General features: G+C 40.8%; 2 protein-coding genes across 3 annotated transcripts in view; one reads left to right on the forward strand and one right to left on the reverse strand.

The window, feature by feature from the left end:
• LOC130285220 (aldehyde oxidase-like) overlaps positions 1-164 on the reverse strand; it is a 113,561-nt gene extending 113,397 nt beyond the window's left edge. Inside the window, exon 1 of one of the 2 annotated variants that reach the window (XM_056536549.1) lies at positions 27-164. In XM_056536549.1, the coding sequence (XP_056392524.1) occupies positions 27-59 (33 nt within the window). In that variant the 5' untranslated portion in view covers positions 60-164. The remainder of the gene's footprint in view (positions 1-26) is intronic. The other variant, XM_056536550.1, reaches the window with a different exon arrangement.
• C8H2orf69 (chromosome 8 C2orf69 homolog) lies at positions 75-16,231 on the forward strand. Its single transcript, XM_056536553.1, has 2 exons — positions 75-308; positions 12,718-16,231. Exons 1-2 carry the CDS (start codon positions 75-77, stop codon positions 13,528-13,530), a joined length of 1,047 nt encoding a protein of 348 aa, XP_056392528.1. The 3' UTR covers positions 13,531-16,231.
• Positions 16,232-17,671: the final 1,440 nt, after the last annotated feature.

The raw sequence follows: 17,671 nt of genomic DNA on the forward strand, positions 1-17,671 counted from the left end.
GACATAGCAAAGGTCCTGTAGCTTACCAGGACGTGGCCTGATCGTTCCTCAGTAACCATAGTAACCGCAGCCTCATGCGCACTTTACGTACAGCCTTGCGCTCTGCTCGCCGTCTGCTGTTTCGCACGGTGGCCGGAGTGATCAGCATGTGTGCGGGGGTGAGCGCCATGCGGGATCCGCGCTCCCTGTTCAGGCTCCCAAGTGTGCCGGGGACTGAGCCTGGGAAGACTAACGACGTGCTGGTCAGCCTGCCCCGGACCGGAGCTCAGAGGCCGCATCATGTGCTCTATTTCCCGGGAGACGTGCAGGTGATTCCAAGCGCACGCCGTGTGTACAGGCTGTCACGTGTCCAGAGCCGTGTGCGCTGCATGAAAAATGTGTACTATAGGGGCAGTATCTGTATGATGTGTATATGCTGCATGTATAAGATCTGTACTACAGGGGGTAGTATCTGTATGATGTGTATATACTGCATGTATAAGATCTGTACTATAGGGGGCAGTAACTGTATGATGTGTATATACTGCATGTATAAGATCTGTACTATAGGGGGCAGTAACTGTATGATGTGTATATGCTGCATGTATAAGATCTGTACTATAGGGGGTAGTATCTGTATGATGTGTATATACTGCATGTATAAGATCTGTACTATAGGGGCAGTATCTGTATGATGTGTATATGCTGCATGAAAAATGTGTACTATAGGGGCAGTATCTGTGTGATGTGTATATGCTGCATGTATAAGATCTGTACTATAGGGGCAGTATCTGTATGATGTGTATATGCTGCATGTATAAGATCTGTACTATAGGGGGTAGTATCTGTATGATGTGTATATACTGCATGTATAAGATCTGTACTATAGGGGCAGTATCTGTATGATGTGTATATGCTGCATGTATAAGATCTGTACTATAGGGGGTAGTATCTGTATGATGTGTATATACTGCATGTATAAGATCTGTACTATAGGGGCAGTATCTGTATGATGTGTATATGCTGCATGTATAAGATCTGTACTACAGGGGGTAGTATCTGTATGATGTGTATATACTGCATGTATAAGATCTGTACTATAGGGGGCAGTAACTGTATGATGTGTATATACTGCATGTATAAGATCTGTACTATAGGGGGCAGTAACTGTATGATGTGTATATGCTGCATGTATAAGATCTGTACTATAGGGGGTAGTATCTGTATGATGTGTATATACTGCATGTATAAGATCTGTACTATAGGGGCAGTATCTGTATGATGTGTATATGCTGCATGAAAAATGTGTACTATAGGGGCAGTATCTGTGTGATGTGTATATGCTGCATGTATAAGATCTGTACTATAGGGGCAGTATCTGTATGATGTGTATATGCTGCATGTATAAGATCTGTACTATAGGGGGTAGTATCTGTATGATGTGTATATACTGCATGTATAAGATCTGTACTATAGGGGCAGTATCTGTATGATGTGTATATGCTGCATGTATAAGATCTGTACTATAGGGGGTAGTATCTGTATGATGTGTATATACTGCATGTATAAGATCTGTACTATAGGGGCAGTATCTGTATGATGTGTATATGCTGCATGTATAAGATCTGTACTACAGGGGGTAGTATCTGTATGATGTGTATATACTGCATGTATAAGATCTGTACTATAGGGGGCAGTAACTGTATGATGTGTATATACTGCATGTATAAGATCTGTACTATAGGGGGCAGTAACTGTATGATGTGTATATGCTGCATGTATAAGATCTGTACTATAGGGGGTAGTATCTGTATGATGTGTATATACTGCATGTATAAGATCTGTACTATAGGGGCAGTATCTGTATGATGTGTATATGCTGCATGAAAAATGTGTACTATAGGGGCAGTATCTGTGTGATGTGTATATGCTGCATGTATAAGATCTGTACTATAGGGGCAGTATCTGTATGATGTGTATATGCTGCATGTATAAGATCTGTACTATAGGGGGTAGTATCTGTATGATGTGTATATACTGCATGTATAAGATCTGTACTATAGGGGCAGTATCTGTATGATGTGTATATGCTGCATGTATAAGATCTGTACTATAGGGGGTAGTATCTGTATGATGTGTATATACTGCATGTATAAGATCTGTACTATAGGGGCAGTAACTGTATGATGTGTATATGCTGCATGTATAAGATCTGTACTATAGGGGGCAGTAACTGTATGATGTGTATATGCTGCATGTATAAGATCTGTACTATAGGGGGCAGTAACTGTATGATGTGTATATACTGCATGTATAAGATTTTTACTATAGGGGGCAGTAACTGTATGTGTATATGCTGCATGTATAAGATCTGTACTATAGGGGGCAGTAACTGTATGATGTGTATATGCTGCATGTATACGATCTGTACTATAGGGGGCAGTAACTGTATGATGTGTATATACTGCATGTATAAGATCTGTACTATAGGGGGCAGTAACTGTATGATGTGTATATGCTGCATGTATAAGATCTGTACTATAGGGGGCAGTAACTGTATGATGTGTATATGCTGCATGTATAAGATCTGTACTATAGGGGGCAGTAACTGTATGATGTGTATATACTGCATGTATAAGATTTTTACTATAGGGGGCAGTAACTGTATGTGTATATGCTGCATGTATAAGATCTGTACTATAGGGGGCAGTAACTGTATGATGTGTATATATACTGCATGTATAAGATCTGTACTATAGGGGCAGTAACTGTATGATGTGTATATGCTGCATGTATAAGATCTGTACTATAGGGGGCAGTATCTGTATGATGTGTATATGCTGCATGTATAAGATCTGTACTATAGGGGGCAGTAACTGTATGATGTGTATATACTGCATGTAGAAGATCTGTACTATAGGGGGTAATAACTATGTATGATGTGTATATACTGCATGTATAAGATCTGTACTATAGGGGGCAGTAACAGTATGATGTGTATATACTGCATGTATAAGATCTGTACTATAGGGGCAGTAACTGTATGATGTGTATATACTGCATGTATAAGATCTGTACTATAGGGGGCACTATCTGTATGATGTGTATATGCTGCATGTATAAGATCTGTACTATAGGGGCAGTAACTGTATGATGTGTATATGCTGCATGTATAAGATCTGTACTATAGGGGGTAATACCTGTATGATGTGTATATACTGCATGTATAAGATCTGTACTATAGGGGCAGTAATTGTATGATGTGTATATGCTGCATGTATAAGATTTGTACTATAGGGGGGCAGTAACTGTATGATGTGTATATGCTGCATGTATAAGATCTTTACTATAGGGGCAGTAACTGTATGATGTGTATATACTGCATGTATAAGATCTGTACTATAGGGGGCAGTATCTGTATGATGTGTATATGCTGCATGTATAAGATCTGTACTATAGGGGGCAGTAACTGTATGATGTGTGTGTGTACTGCATGTAGAAGATCTGTACTATAGGGGGTAATAACTATGTATGATGTGTATATACTGCATGTATAAGATCTGTACTATAGGGGGCAGTATCTGTATGATGTGTATATACTGCATGTATAAGATCTGTACTATAGGGGGTAGTAACTGTATGATGTGTATATACTGCATGTATAAGATCTGTACTATAGGGGCAGTAACTGTATGATGTGTATATGCTGCATGTATAAGATCTGTACTATAGGGGGTAGTATCTGTATGATGTGTATATGCTGCATGTATAAGATCTGTACTATAGGGGGCAGTAACTGTATGATGTGTATATACTGCATGTATAAGATCTGTACTATAGGGGCAGTAACTGTATGATGTGTATATACTGCATGTATAAGATCTGTACTATAGGGGGTAATACCTGTATGATGTGTATATACTGCATGTATAAGATCTGTACTATAGGGGGCAGTAACTGTATGATGTGTATATACTGCATGTATAAGATCTGTACTATAGGGGGCAGTATCTGTATGATGTGTATATGCTGCATGTATAAGATCTGTACTATAGGGGGCAGTAACTGTATGATGTGTATATACTGCATGTATAAGATCTGTACTATAGGGGGCAGTAACTGTATGATGTGTATATGCTGCATGTATAAGATCTGTACTATAGGGGCAGTAACTGTATGATGTGTATATGCTGCATGTATAAGATCTGTACTATAGGGGGCAGTAACTGTATGATGTGTATATGCTGCATGTATAAGATCTGTACTATAGGGGCAGTAACTGTATGATGTGTATATGCTGCATGTATAAGATCTGTACTATAGGGGGCAGTAACTGTATGATGTGTATATGCTGCATGTATAAGATCTGTACTATAGGGGCAGTAACTGTATGATGTGTATATACTGCATGTATAAGATCTGTACTATAGGGGGTAATACCTGTATGATGTGTATATACTGCATGTATAAGATCTGTACTATAGGGGGGCAGTATCTGTATGATGTGTATATACTGCATGTATAAGTTCTGTACTATAGGGGGCACTATCTGTATGATGTGTATATACTGCATGTATAAGATCTGTAGTATAGGGGGCAGTAACTGTATGATGTGTATATACTGCATGTATAAGATCTGTACTATAGGGGGCAGTAACTGTATGATGTGTATATGCTGCATGTATAAGATCTGTACTATAGGGGCAGTAACTTTATGATGTGTATATACTGCATGTATAAGATCTGTACTATAGGGGGCAGTAACTGTATGATGTGTATATACTGCATGTATAAGATCTGTACTATAGGGGGCAGTAACTGTATGATGTGTATATACTGCATGTATAAGATCTGTACTATAGGGGGCAGTAACTGTATGTGTATATGCTGCATGCATAAGATCTGTACTATAGGGGACAGTAACTGTATGATGTGTGTGTATATACTGCATGTAGAAGATCTGTACTATAGGGGGTAATAACTATGTATGATGTGTATATACTGCATGTATAAGATCTGTACTATAGGGGGCAGTATCTGTATGATGTGTATATACTGCATGTATAAGATCTGTACTATAGGGGGCAGTAACTGTATGATGTGTATATACTGCATGTATAAGATCTGTACTATAGGGGGTAATAACTGTATGATGTGTATATACTGTATGTATAAGATCTGTACTATAGGGGCAGTAACTGTATGATGTGTATATACTGCATGTATAAGATCTGTACTATAGGGGGTAATAACTGTATGATGTGTATATGCTGCATGTATAAGATCTGTACTATAGGGGCAGTAACTGTATGATGTGTATATGCTGCATGTATAAGATCTGTACTATAGGGGCAGTAACTGTATGATGTGTATATACTGCATGTATAAGATCTGTACTATAGGGGGCAGTAACTGTATGATGTGTATATACTGCATGTAGAAGATCTGTACTATAGGGGCAGTAACTGTATGATGTGTATATGCTGCATGTATAAGATCTGTACTATAGGGGGCAGTAACTGTATGATGTGTATATGCTGCATGTATAAGATCTGTACTATAGGGGCAGTAACTGTATGATGTGTATATGCTGCATGTATAAGATCTGTACTATAGGGGCAGTAACTGTATGATGTGTATATACTGCATGTATAAGATCTGTACTATAGGGGCAGTAACTGTATGATGTGTATATACTGCATGTATAAGATATGTACCAAAGGGGCAGTAACTGTATGATGTGTATATACTGCATGTATAAGATCTGTACTATAGGGGCAGTAACTGTATGATGTGTATATGCTGCATGTATAAGATCTGTACTATAGGGGGCAGTAACAGTATGATGTGTATATACTGCATGTATAAGATCTGTACTATAGGGGGCAGTAACTGTATGATGTGTATATACTGCATGTATAAGATCTGTACTATAGGGGGCAGTAACTGTATGATGTGTATATGCTGCATGTATAAGATCTGTACTATAGGGGCAGTAACTGTATGATGTGTATATACTGCATGTATAAGATCTGTACTATAGGGGCAGTAACTGTATGATGTGTATATACTGCATGTATAAGATCTGTACTATAGGGGCAGTAACTGTATGATGTGTATATACTGCATGTATAAGATCTGTACTATAGGGGCAGTAACTGTATGATGTGTATATGCTGCATGTATAAGATCTGTACTATAGGGGGCAGTAACAGTATGATGTGTATATGCTGCATGTATAAGATCTGTACTATAGGGGGCAGTAACTGTATGATGTGTATATACTGCATGTATAAGATCTGTACTATAGGGGGCAGTAACTGTATGATGTGTATATACTGCATGTATAAGTTCTGTACTATAGGGGGCAGTAACTGTATGATGTGTATATACTGCATGTATAAGATCTGTACTATAGGGGGCAGTATCTGTATGATGTGTATATACTGCATGTATAAGATCTGTACTATAGGGGGCAGTAACTGTATGATGTGTATATGCTGCATGTATAAGATCTGTACTATAGGGGCAGTAACTGTATGGTGTGTATATACTGCATGTATAAGATCTGTACTATAGGGGGTAATACCTGTATGATGTGTATATACTGCATGTATAAGATCTGTACTATAGGGGGGCAGTATCTGTATGATGTGTATATACTGCATGTATAAGTTCTGTACTATAGGGGGCACTATCTGTATGATGTGTATATACTGCATGTATAAGATCTGTACTATAGGGGCAGTAACTGTATGATGTGTATATACTGCATGTATAAGATCTGTAATATAGGGGGCAGTAACTGTATGATGTGTATATACTGCATGTATAAGATCTGTACTATAGGGGGCAGTAACTGTATGATGTGTATATACTGCATGTATAAGATCTGTACTATAGGGGCAGTAACTTTATGATGTGTATATACTGCATGTATAAGATCTGTACTATAGGGGGCAGTAACTGTATGATGTGTATATACTGCATGTATAAGATCTGTACTATAGGGGACAGTAACTCTATGATGTGTATATACTGCATGTATAAGATCTGTACTATAGGGGGCAGTAACTGTATGTGTATATGCTGCATGTATAAGATCTGTACTATAGGGGACAGTAACTGTATGATGTGTGTGTGTATATACTGCATGTAGAAGATCTGTACTATAGGGGGTAATAACTATGTATGATGTGTATATACTGCATGTATAAGATCTGTACTATAGGGGGCAGTATATGTATGATGTGTATATACTGCATGTAGAAGATCTGTACTATAGGGGGTAATAACTGTATGATGTGTATATACTGTATGTATAAGATCTGTACTATAGGGGCAGTAACTGTATGATGTGTATATACTGCATGTATAAGATCTGTACTATAGGGGGTAATAACTGTATGATGTGTATATGCTGCATGTATAAGATCTGTACTATAGGGGCAGTAACTGTATGATGTGTATTTGCTGCTTGTATAAGATCTGTACTATAGGGGCAGTAACTGTATGATGTGTATATACTGCATGTAGAAGATCTGTACTATAGGGGGCAGTAACTGTATGATGTGTATATACTGCATGTATAAGATCTGTACTATAGGGAGCAGTAACTGTATGATGTGTCTGTATATACTGCATGTATAAGATCTGTACTATAGGGGGCAGTAACTGTATGATGTGTATATACTGCATGTATAAGATCTGTGCTATAGGGGGCAGTAACTATGTATGGTGTGTATGCAGCATGGATGAAGATCTGTACTATAGGGGGCAGTAAATATGGTGTGTGTGTATGCAGCATGGATGATCTGCACTATAGGGGGCAGTAACTATGGTGTGTATGCAGCATGAATGAAGATCTGTACTATAGGGGGCAGTAACTATGTATTGTGTGTGTGTGTGTGTGTGTGTGTGCAGCACGGATGAAGATCTGTACTATAGGGGGCAGTAACTATGTATGATGTGTGCGCTGCATGGATAAAGATCTGTACTATAGGGGGGAGTAACTAGGGTGTGTGTGTGCATGCAGCATGGATAAAGATCTGTACTATAGCGGGCAGTAACTATGGTGTGTGTGTGCATGCAGCATGGATAAAGATCTGTACTATAGCGGGCAGTAACTATGGTGTGTGTGTGCAGCATGGATGAAGATATGTCCTATAGGGGAGAATAAATGCATGTTTATGTGCAACATGCATACAGATCTATACTATATGGGGCAATTACTGTGTATAATGTGTGTGCAGCCTGAATGAAGATCTGTACTATATGGGATAAAACCTGTGTATGCTATGTATGTTCAGCATGTAACTATGTATGGTGTGTGTAGCATGGATGAAGATATGTACTAGAGGGGACAATAAATGCATGATGTTTACATACAACACGCATACCCATCTATACTATAGGGGGAAATAAATCATCAACATGTATTTGATCTATACTATAGGGGGCAATTACTGTGTATAATGTTAGTGCAGCCTGAATGAAGATCTGTACTATAGGGGATAAAACCTGTGTATGCTATGTATGTTCAGCATGTATAAAGATCTGTGCTATAGAGGGCAGTGACTGTATGATGATTATATGCAGCATGTACACTGCTCAAAAAAATAAAGGGAACACTTAAACAACAAAATGTAACTCCAAGTCAATCACACTTCTTCTGTGAAATCACACTGTCCATTCAGGAAGCAACACTGATTGACAATCAATTTCACATGCTGTTGTGCAAATGGAACAGACAACAGGTGGAAATTATAGGCAATTAGCAAGACACCCCCAATAAAGGAGTGGTTCTGCAGGTGGTGGCCACAGACTACTTCTCAGTTCCTATGCTTCCTGGCTGATGTTTTGGTCACTTTTGAATGTTGGCGGTGGGTTCACTCTAGTGGTAGCATGAGACGGAGTTTACAAGCCACACACACATGGCTCGGGTAGTGCAGCTCATCCAGGATGGCACATCAATGCGAGCTGTGTCTGTCAGCGTAGTGTCCAGAGCATAGAGGTGCTACCAGGAAACAGGCCAGTACATCAGGAGACGTGGAGGAGGCCGTAGGAGGGCAACAACCCAGCAGCAGGGCCTCTACCTCCGCCTTTGTGCAAGGGGGAGCACTGCCAGAGCCCTGCAAAATGACCTCCAGCAGGCCACAAATGTTCATGTCTCCACTCAAACGATCAGAAACAGACTCCATGAGGGTGGTATGAAAAAAAAATGATGTCCACAGGTGGGGGTTGTGGTTATATTCAAACACCGTGCAGGATGTTTGGCATTTGCCAGAGAACACCAAGATTGGCAAATTCACCACTGGTGCTCTGTGCTCTTAGCAGATGAAAGCAGGTTCACACTGAGCACATGTGACAGACGTCACATGTCTGGAGACGCCGTGGAGAACGTTCTGCTGCCTGAAACATCCTCCAACATGACCGGTTAGTCGGTGGGTCAGTAATGGTGTGGGGTGGAATTTCTTTGGGGGCAGCACAACCCTCCATGTGTTTGCCAGAAGTAGTCTGACTACCATTAGGTACCAAGATGAGATCCTCAGACCCCTTATGAGACCATATACTGGTGCGGTTGGCCCTGGGTTCCTCCTAATGCAAGACAATGCTAGACCTGATCTGGCTGGAGTGTATCAGCAGTTCATGCTAGAGGAAGGCATTGATGCTATGGACTGGCCCACCCCTACCCCAGACCTGAATCCGATTGAACACATCTGGGACATCATGTCTCGCTCCATCCACCAACGGCACATTGCACCACAGACTGTCCAGGAGTTGGCGGATGCTTTAGTCCAGGTGTGGGAGGACATCCCTCAGGAGACCATCCCCCACCTCATCAGGAGCATGCCCAGGCGTTGCAGGGAGTTCATACGGGCATGTGGAGGCCACACACACTACTGAGCCTCATTGTGACTTGTTTTAAGGACATTACATCAAAGTTGGATCAGCCTGTATTGTGGTTTTTCTCTTTGATTTTGAGTGTGACTCCATATCCAGACCTCCATGGGTTGATAAATTTGATTTCCATTGATAATTTTTGTGTGATTTTGTTGTCAGCACATTCAACTATGTAAAGATGAAAGTATTTCATACGATTTAGTTCATTCATTCAGATCTAGGATGTGTTATCTTAGTGTTTCCTTTATTTTAATTTCCTTTATTTTTTGTGTATTAAAGGGGTTATCCAGGAAAAAACTTTTTTTTATATATCAACTGGCTCCAGAAAGTTAAACAGATTTGGAAATTACTTCTATAAAAAAAATCTTAATCCTTTCAGTACTTATGAGCTTCTGAAGTTAAGGTTGTTCTTTTCTGTCTAAATCCTCTCTGATGACACCTGTCTCGGGAAACGCCCAGTTTAGAAGCAAATCCCCTTAGCAAACCTCTTCTAAACTGGGCGTTTCCCGAGATAGGTGTTATCAGAGAGGACTTAGACAGAAAAGAACAACCTTAACTTCAGAAGCTCATAAGTACTGAAAGGATTAAGATTTTTTAATAGAAGTAATTTCCAAATCTGTTTAACTTTCTGGAGCCAGTTGATATATATAAAAAAAAGTTTTTTCCTTGAATACCCCTTTAAGATCTGTACTTTAAGCTCTTAAGGACAGAGGTATTTTTCATTTTTGCACTTATGTTTTATTCCACCTTTTTCATCCTAATGCTATCACTCATTTTACCACCAAAACTACGGTAAAACAAAAAAAATTACTTGTGGTGCAAAATGTTAAAAAACCAACACCATTTTATACATTTTGGATGCTTCTGTTTCTGCGCAGTGCACTTTTCAGAAAACTGACACCTTATCTTTATTCTGTAGGTCCACACAATAAAAATAATACCCAACATATATAGGTTTAGTTTTTATTTTACTACTTTTATAAAGAGTACCTGTCACCAAATAAAACTTTTAAATATAGTGTTCCTTGTGTAATAAGCAGACACTTTCCTATTCACTTGCTTTTAAAATTTTCAGCATCAATATGTTTAAAATGTAAAAGAAAAAACGGCCACTAGGTTGCTCTGTTCTGTTCCCTGACACAATTAATACAGTGAGTTTGGTCTCCCAGCCTGGCAGGAGTCCGAAATCAGGAAGTGTTTCTCTTCACAGACTTAAACCTGCAGGAGAGCCTCACTGATAGCAACACAGACTCGGGGCGATGCCCGGCATTAACCCTTTAGATGCCGCGACCAAAGTTGATTGCGGTGTCTAAAATAAAACCAAAAGTATTCCGGCAGCTCAGCGGAGCTGATAGCGTCTGTCCCAACTTTATCGCGATGTCCCTATGAGCTTACTGGACGACAGAAGGGTCCTTCCCTTCCTCCTGGTCATCTGATCATCGATCTGCTGCTCCAAGCCTGCTCAGCAAGCTAGAGCAGCAGAGTGCCGAGAACACTGATCAATGCTATGGCATAGCATTGATCAGTATATGCAATCAGAAGATTGCATGTTATAGTCCCCTATGGGTAAAATATATATATTTTTTTTTATAAAAGTGAATTGATCCCTTGCCTATTAAAAGTTTAAATATACCCCTCCTTTTCCCATTTTTTTAAATAATGTAATAAAAATAAACATATGTGGTATCGCCGTGTGCATAAATGTCCGAACTATTAAAATATAAGGTTTGATAAACCGCACAATTGATGGCGTACACATAAAAAAAAAAAAAATTAGCATTTTTGGTCACTTCATATACCATCAAAATATTAATAAAAAGCAATCAAAAAGTCCCATCAAAACAAAAATGGTACTGATAAAAGCTACAGACCATGGCACAAAAAAATGAGCCCTCATATAGTCCCATATGCAGAAAAAAAAAAAAAAGTTAGGGGTCAGAATATGACACTTTTAAACCATACTAATTTTGGTGGATGTATTTAGGATTTATTTAAAGTAGTTAAAATAAAACCTACATAAATTGGGTATCCTTGTAACCGTATGGACCTACAGAATAAAGATAAGTTGTAATTTTTTTGCGAAAAGTGCACTGCCTAGAAATGGGAACCCCCAAAAGTAGCAAAATGGAATTTTTTTTTATTTATTTCATCCCACAAAATTTTTTTTATTTTTTTTGTTTCGCCACAGATTGTTATAAAATAAGTGATGCCATTACAAAGTACAGTTGGCGACGCAAAAGATGCGTAATGATTTTTAGAACGGGGTAGGAAAAATGTATAAAGGTGGGGGGGGGGGGTAATTCTAACTTTTATTAGGGAAGAGGCATATATTATTTATTTATTTAATTTTTTTGCCTCCACTGTTTTTTAGTCTCCATAGGGAACTATTACAAGCAATCTTTAGATTGTGAACACTGAACAATGCTGCTGCAAAGAAAAGCATTGATCGGTGTTATCGGCGCTCCATTGCTACAGGTTACATGGCTTCCTGCATTGGGGCGCCCATAGGGTGACAAGACGGCAGATAAGGCCTCTCTCGTCATCCTCTCAGCTGATAGGAACCCCACGATTTTTTTCCTGCAGATGTTCCAATTAGCTCCACCAAGCTACGGTTTTAGGCGCTGCGATCAAATTTGCTGGGTTAATGCCAATCGGCGATGTCCTGCATTAGCCGTGGGTCCTGGTTGCTTCAGCTGTTCAGGCATGTTGGGAGCAGTAGTTTTGCAACAGTTAGGCTGCCAGATTAGGAAACACTGATGTATAGAAAGTTGTCAAAACTTGGAGCAGCTTTTTCCTGCTAGATATTTAACTGTATTTGTTTCATTTTACTTTTAGAATTACAGAGAAACCATGGCGGATCACCCGGACAATTTTCAGTGGAAGTGCTGGAGCCTGGAAGATATTTCCCATATCCTTTCTGAACGGTTCCCCTCCAGCTATATCTGGATAATAAAGCCGTCTCGCATGCACCTCCACAAGTTCAGCTGCTATGACCACTTTGTGTCCAGTAATATGTTTGGCGCGCCGAAGCACAACACGGAACTGGGAGCTTTCAAGCAACTTTATTCATTGCTTGTGAATGCTTTCACTATGGCTCAAAACCTACTTCTCTCAGAAAGTAATAAGTATATCATTAACAGAGACTACAGTCAATTGGGGTATTCTACCAATGGTTGCCACCCTGAGGAAGGGGACATCTCTAGTTTCTCCAAGGATCCTACAGTTCACCTTGGCCTGCCATCTGTAAAGGGTTCTCTGTCCTTCACCCTGATCGGGTTTAGCAAAGGCTGCGTCGTATTGAATCAACTGCTTCATGAAATGCAGGAAGCCAAAAAAGATATAGAGATCAGTTCTTTTCTCGCCAACATCGAGTCCATGTATTGGCTTGATGGCGGCCATTCTGGAGGCAGCAACACGTGGATAACCTGCCCAGACATATTAAAGGTATTTGCCCAAACAGGGATTGCAGTTCACACTCATGTCACTCCGTATCAGGTCAGCGACTCCATGCGTTTCTGGATTGGGGAGGAACACAAGAAGTTTACGGAACTTCTTAAAGTTTATAACGTTATGGTTGATAGTCAGTTACATTTTGCCTTTGAAGCTCCTTCGTTGGAGAACCATTTCCGAGTACATGGAGTTTTTTGAAAGTATCTGTGAGGAGTGGAGGCCAATGATAGGTGTGCTCCCAGCAATGTGATCACAAGTACTACTTCATGTCCCTGTGTTTCTATGATGTACAGGGAACTCTATTCACTCTATGCAGTAAATGAGCAATGTCTACGTGCTGCATGCATCATTGGTCACTTAACTAGTGGACTAAACACGTGGAGTCCTTTACAGTCCTTATGAACACTGAAGCTAAAGCTGTAAACATCACCAAAATATATTGTCCTAGGAACACAGACCTAATTGTTTGGTGAAAATTTCAGTTTTTTTTCCTGTTGCTGTAAAAAAAAAAAAAAGGTAATGTCATAGGGTTGGCTATTCTAAGCGTTTTTCAATTTCATTACTGGTATACTTAGTTAAAGGGGTACTCCAGCCCTAATACATCTTTTTCTCTATCCAAAGGATAGGGGATAAGATGTAAGATCGCGGGGGTCCCGCTGCTGGCATTGAGGGGAGCGGGGTGTGACGAGACATCACACGGGGGCGGAGTCATGATGTCACGATACTCCAGCCCAGTGGTAGTCACGCTGCACACCTGGAGCCTCCAGCACTGTGGAGATCTCGCAAAGGTGGGTGCTGATTGACAGATTGCGGGGGTCCCCAGCGGCGGGACCCCTGTAATCAGACATCTTATCCCCTATCCTTTGGATAGAGGATAAGATGTATTAAGGCTGGAGTACCCCTTTTAAAGTGCTTCTCTGGAGAGCATAAAAGGTCCTGTTCTGCTACCCCCACTTATGTTCTCCTTCTGAACATTTTGTGATATGCCTTCTGAGATAAGAAAAGGTGGGAGCCAGTCACTATCATCATGGTATGGTGTGCAGGATGTCTCCACAACCATGGTTCTCCCTTTTAAATTATGGAAGGAGCGTTGACAGCCAGGCTGCTTAAAGGTGGCTGTACACTTTGTAGCCATATTTGCGAATGAACTGGTGTCTGAAATTTTATACAGATTTATAAATTATTTCTGTTAAAGAAGTTCTTCTAGTACTTATCATATGCTGGATGTTCTAGTGGAAGTTATGTAGCTCTTTCCAGTCTGAACACAGTGCTCTCTGCTGCCACCTTTGTCCGTGTCAGGAACTAACCTTAGCATGAGCGGTTCGCTATTGGGATTTTCTCATGCTCTGAACAGTTCCCGACACAGACAGAGGTGGCAGCAGAGAGCACTGGTCAGACTGAAAAGAACTACACAACTTTTTCCTCTGGAGCATACAGCAGCTGATAAGTACTGGAAGGATTAAGATTTTTAATAGAAGTAATTTACAAATCTGTTTAACTTTCTGGCACCATTTACTTTGAAATACTTTTTCCCAATGGAGTACCCTTTTAAATGGGTGTTCCTATCTCCTAATTTTGGCTTTCTGGCCTGTTTACTGTCCTGGAGTTAGATAAAACAATGTAGCTCTGCACAGCTCCCATCAAAGTCAATAGAAGTTACGAAAATTGTGTAACTTTTCCGCTTTGGGTGCTTTTGTCTTCCCGACCACCTCCTGGTCACCCCCTGCTCATCTCTTCAGCCTGCTTCTGATATGAGAGGACGAGCAGGACCTGCCCACACAGTCGGTCACGGGCCACAGCAGTGTCCTGTCTTTGCCATTTATTGGCTGAGCGGGCAGGTCCTTTCTGACATCTTGCAGCATGGGACCAGGAGATGCCACAACTGGAGATGCAGTGTTCCTTTAAATCATTATAGAACAATTTTTGCATAGTAACCAGGTACATTATCCTGCTGATAAAGAGCATTGCCATTGGAGAATACCAGTGCCAAGAAGGCATGTATATGTTCTGTAACAATGTTTAGGTATGGAGTACATGTCAAAGTAACATCTACATGGATGCCATACTTGTTTCCCAAGTATGCCATAGTCGTTCTTCTGTGGGATCAGAACAAGGGGCGGGCGCTAACCTTCACTCCTAACATGCATCGGTGAGCCTGTTGTCCTTACCTGTCATTTTGTAGATGCACGGACCAAATGGCTTAGCCATTACACTTTGGCCCTTGTCAAATTTACTTGACCTGCCGGTAGTTTACATGTTTTGGCTAAATTTACAGTAAATGTGGCCAAACCCGAAAGGGATGGTTCCACTGTTGATTTCTTAAATGGGCACTTTCAGATGCAAAACCTTTTGATATGTTGTAAAGCATGCAAAACCAATAGATTTAGCAATTGCTTTAATGAGAACATTTTCAGTATTTCATACTATACTATACCAAGACCACTGGTATAAGAAGTTGTACTCACCTGTCCCCGCCTCTCCGGACTGTCACCGCTGGCCTGGATGTCGACTTCCATCGCGGTTGCCGCGTCCCCGGGTGTCCCCGACGCTCTGGCAAGGCCTCTACTTCCACGGCATCCTCGCTCTTACGTCGCTGCGCACGTCGCTCCTATTGGATGACGGGACGGCGTGCGCAGCGACGTGATGACGACAATGGAGAGGCCGACGATGCAGGGGATCCCGAGGAGGACGCGCCAGAGCCCCGAGGACAGATAAGGGATCGTCAGCGGACCACAGGGGGCACCGGAAACGGCTATATGGCGGCTGCTGACGCAATCTGCGCTGCCGGATAGCCGTTTATGCGATGGCCCGACATATAAAAGCATCGTATGTTGATGCTACCTTCAACATGCGATGGCCTCTGAGAGGCCATCGCATTTTGAAATTATAGTAGGTCGGGGGGGGGGGGGGGGGGGGGGTCACTGTATATACATACGTCCCTATATAGATGTGAAACCCAGGAAAACTGACAAGCTAATAATGATTATGATAAAATGTATATTTGAATTATAAACAATATGGTATATTACTAATCCAATCTAACAAAATACAATCCAAATATTATGTTACCAACTCCAGAATGCCAGCATATCTATAGTGTATAAGGGACTTAACTGCAATAACATGGGACTAGGTGGCCATATGTTATTCTTAATAGTGAAGAACCACGTACTGACTTTAAACTTTTGGGGTATCTACTCTCCAGCATGATGATCCAGTAAACCTCACGGTCAAGAAGTTTTTGCCGGTGGTTCCCCCATCTCACCGGGGGACACAACCTTCTCGATTCCCTGGAAAAGTTCCCTCCCTGTTTTTCCACACAATGCTTGGAAACCATAGAAATGTTCCAGGACTGGAAATGGGGTATGTCAGAGAGGTGAGAGAGTTCGTTATACATCCCACGTACTGGACCCTATAACTATTGCAGGAGAACAGATAAACTACATACAGTAGCTGGTATTGCAATTAATGTATTGCTGTATCCTATGCTCTCTATTGTTGGTGTATGAAACAATTTCTGTTTTATTATTATAAAATGGTGTAAATGGCGAGTACTGTTCACGAGCAAAAAAAATAATAATAATTAGGTTACAGGTTAATTTTAGGGGGTTTCAAACACTATCTTTTATGTTTTGTAGTTTATGTAGCTGTTTTTGATCCAAGGGCTAAGTAGATTTACAAGTAATAGGGAAATAATAGGACTTGGACGTCTTCCAGCGGGGTCCACTTCTAAACTTCAGCAGAGACTACCCACTAAAAATGCTGTGTATGAATGCTCCCCGAATCTCCAGTAGTATCCTGATTATATTTGATAATTGTTTCTTAAGAACAGTCGGATTCAGCTGACGTTTCCCCAACATATAATGTCATTGTACAGAAAGATCAGGTATGTTGGATTTCAACTGCACAACCCTTTGTTGTAGAGATAAACGTCTGGCAGCGGCTTATTCCTCCTCTTCCATAAAGAGCATGACTGTACAGCTGTGCCGAACATTAAAGGGGTTATCCAGGATTAGAAAAACAACTTTTCTTCCACAAGCAGCGCCTCACCTGTCTGTGTGTAGTATTAAGAGTTGGCTCCAATTATGAAATTGAGCTGCGATATCCCACACGAACTGAGGCTGTCATACAATAACAAAACAACTGTGAATCCAGCTTTAGGGCTTGTTCACACAGACGGACTTGATTGCGAACTTGCAGTGATTTTCCGCTGTGCATTTCAATGGGGACGGGCTGTCCGGGGCAGATTCTGCAGCCAAAAATCCCCTGTGGAAATCTGGCTGCCGAAAATCTACCTCAGAGAACCTGCTCCCGATCCAACTCGCAGCGGGAAACACAC

This window comes from Hyla sarda, chromosome 8 (assembly GCF_029499605.1).
Source record: "Hyla sarda isolate aHylSar1 chromosome 8, aHylSar1.hap1, whole genome shotgun sequence".
Lineage (NCBI taxonomy): Eukaryota > Metazoa > Chordata > Amphibia > Anura > Hylidae > Hyla > Hyla sarda.

Coding starts and splice junctions, on each gene's coding strand:
- C8H2orf69 (XM_056536553.1), top strand. CDS start 75: ATGCGCACTTTACGTACAGCCTTGCGCTCTGCTCGCCGTCTGCTGTTT. Junction 309..12,717: donor ATTTCCCGGGAGACGTGCAG/GTGATTCCAAGC, acceptor TTTTACTTTTAG/AATTACAGAGAAACCATGGC.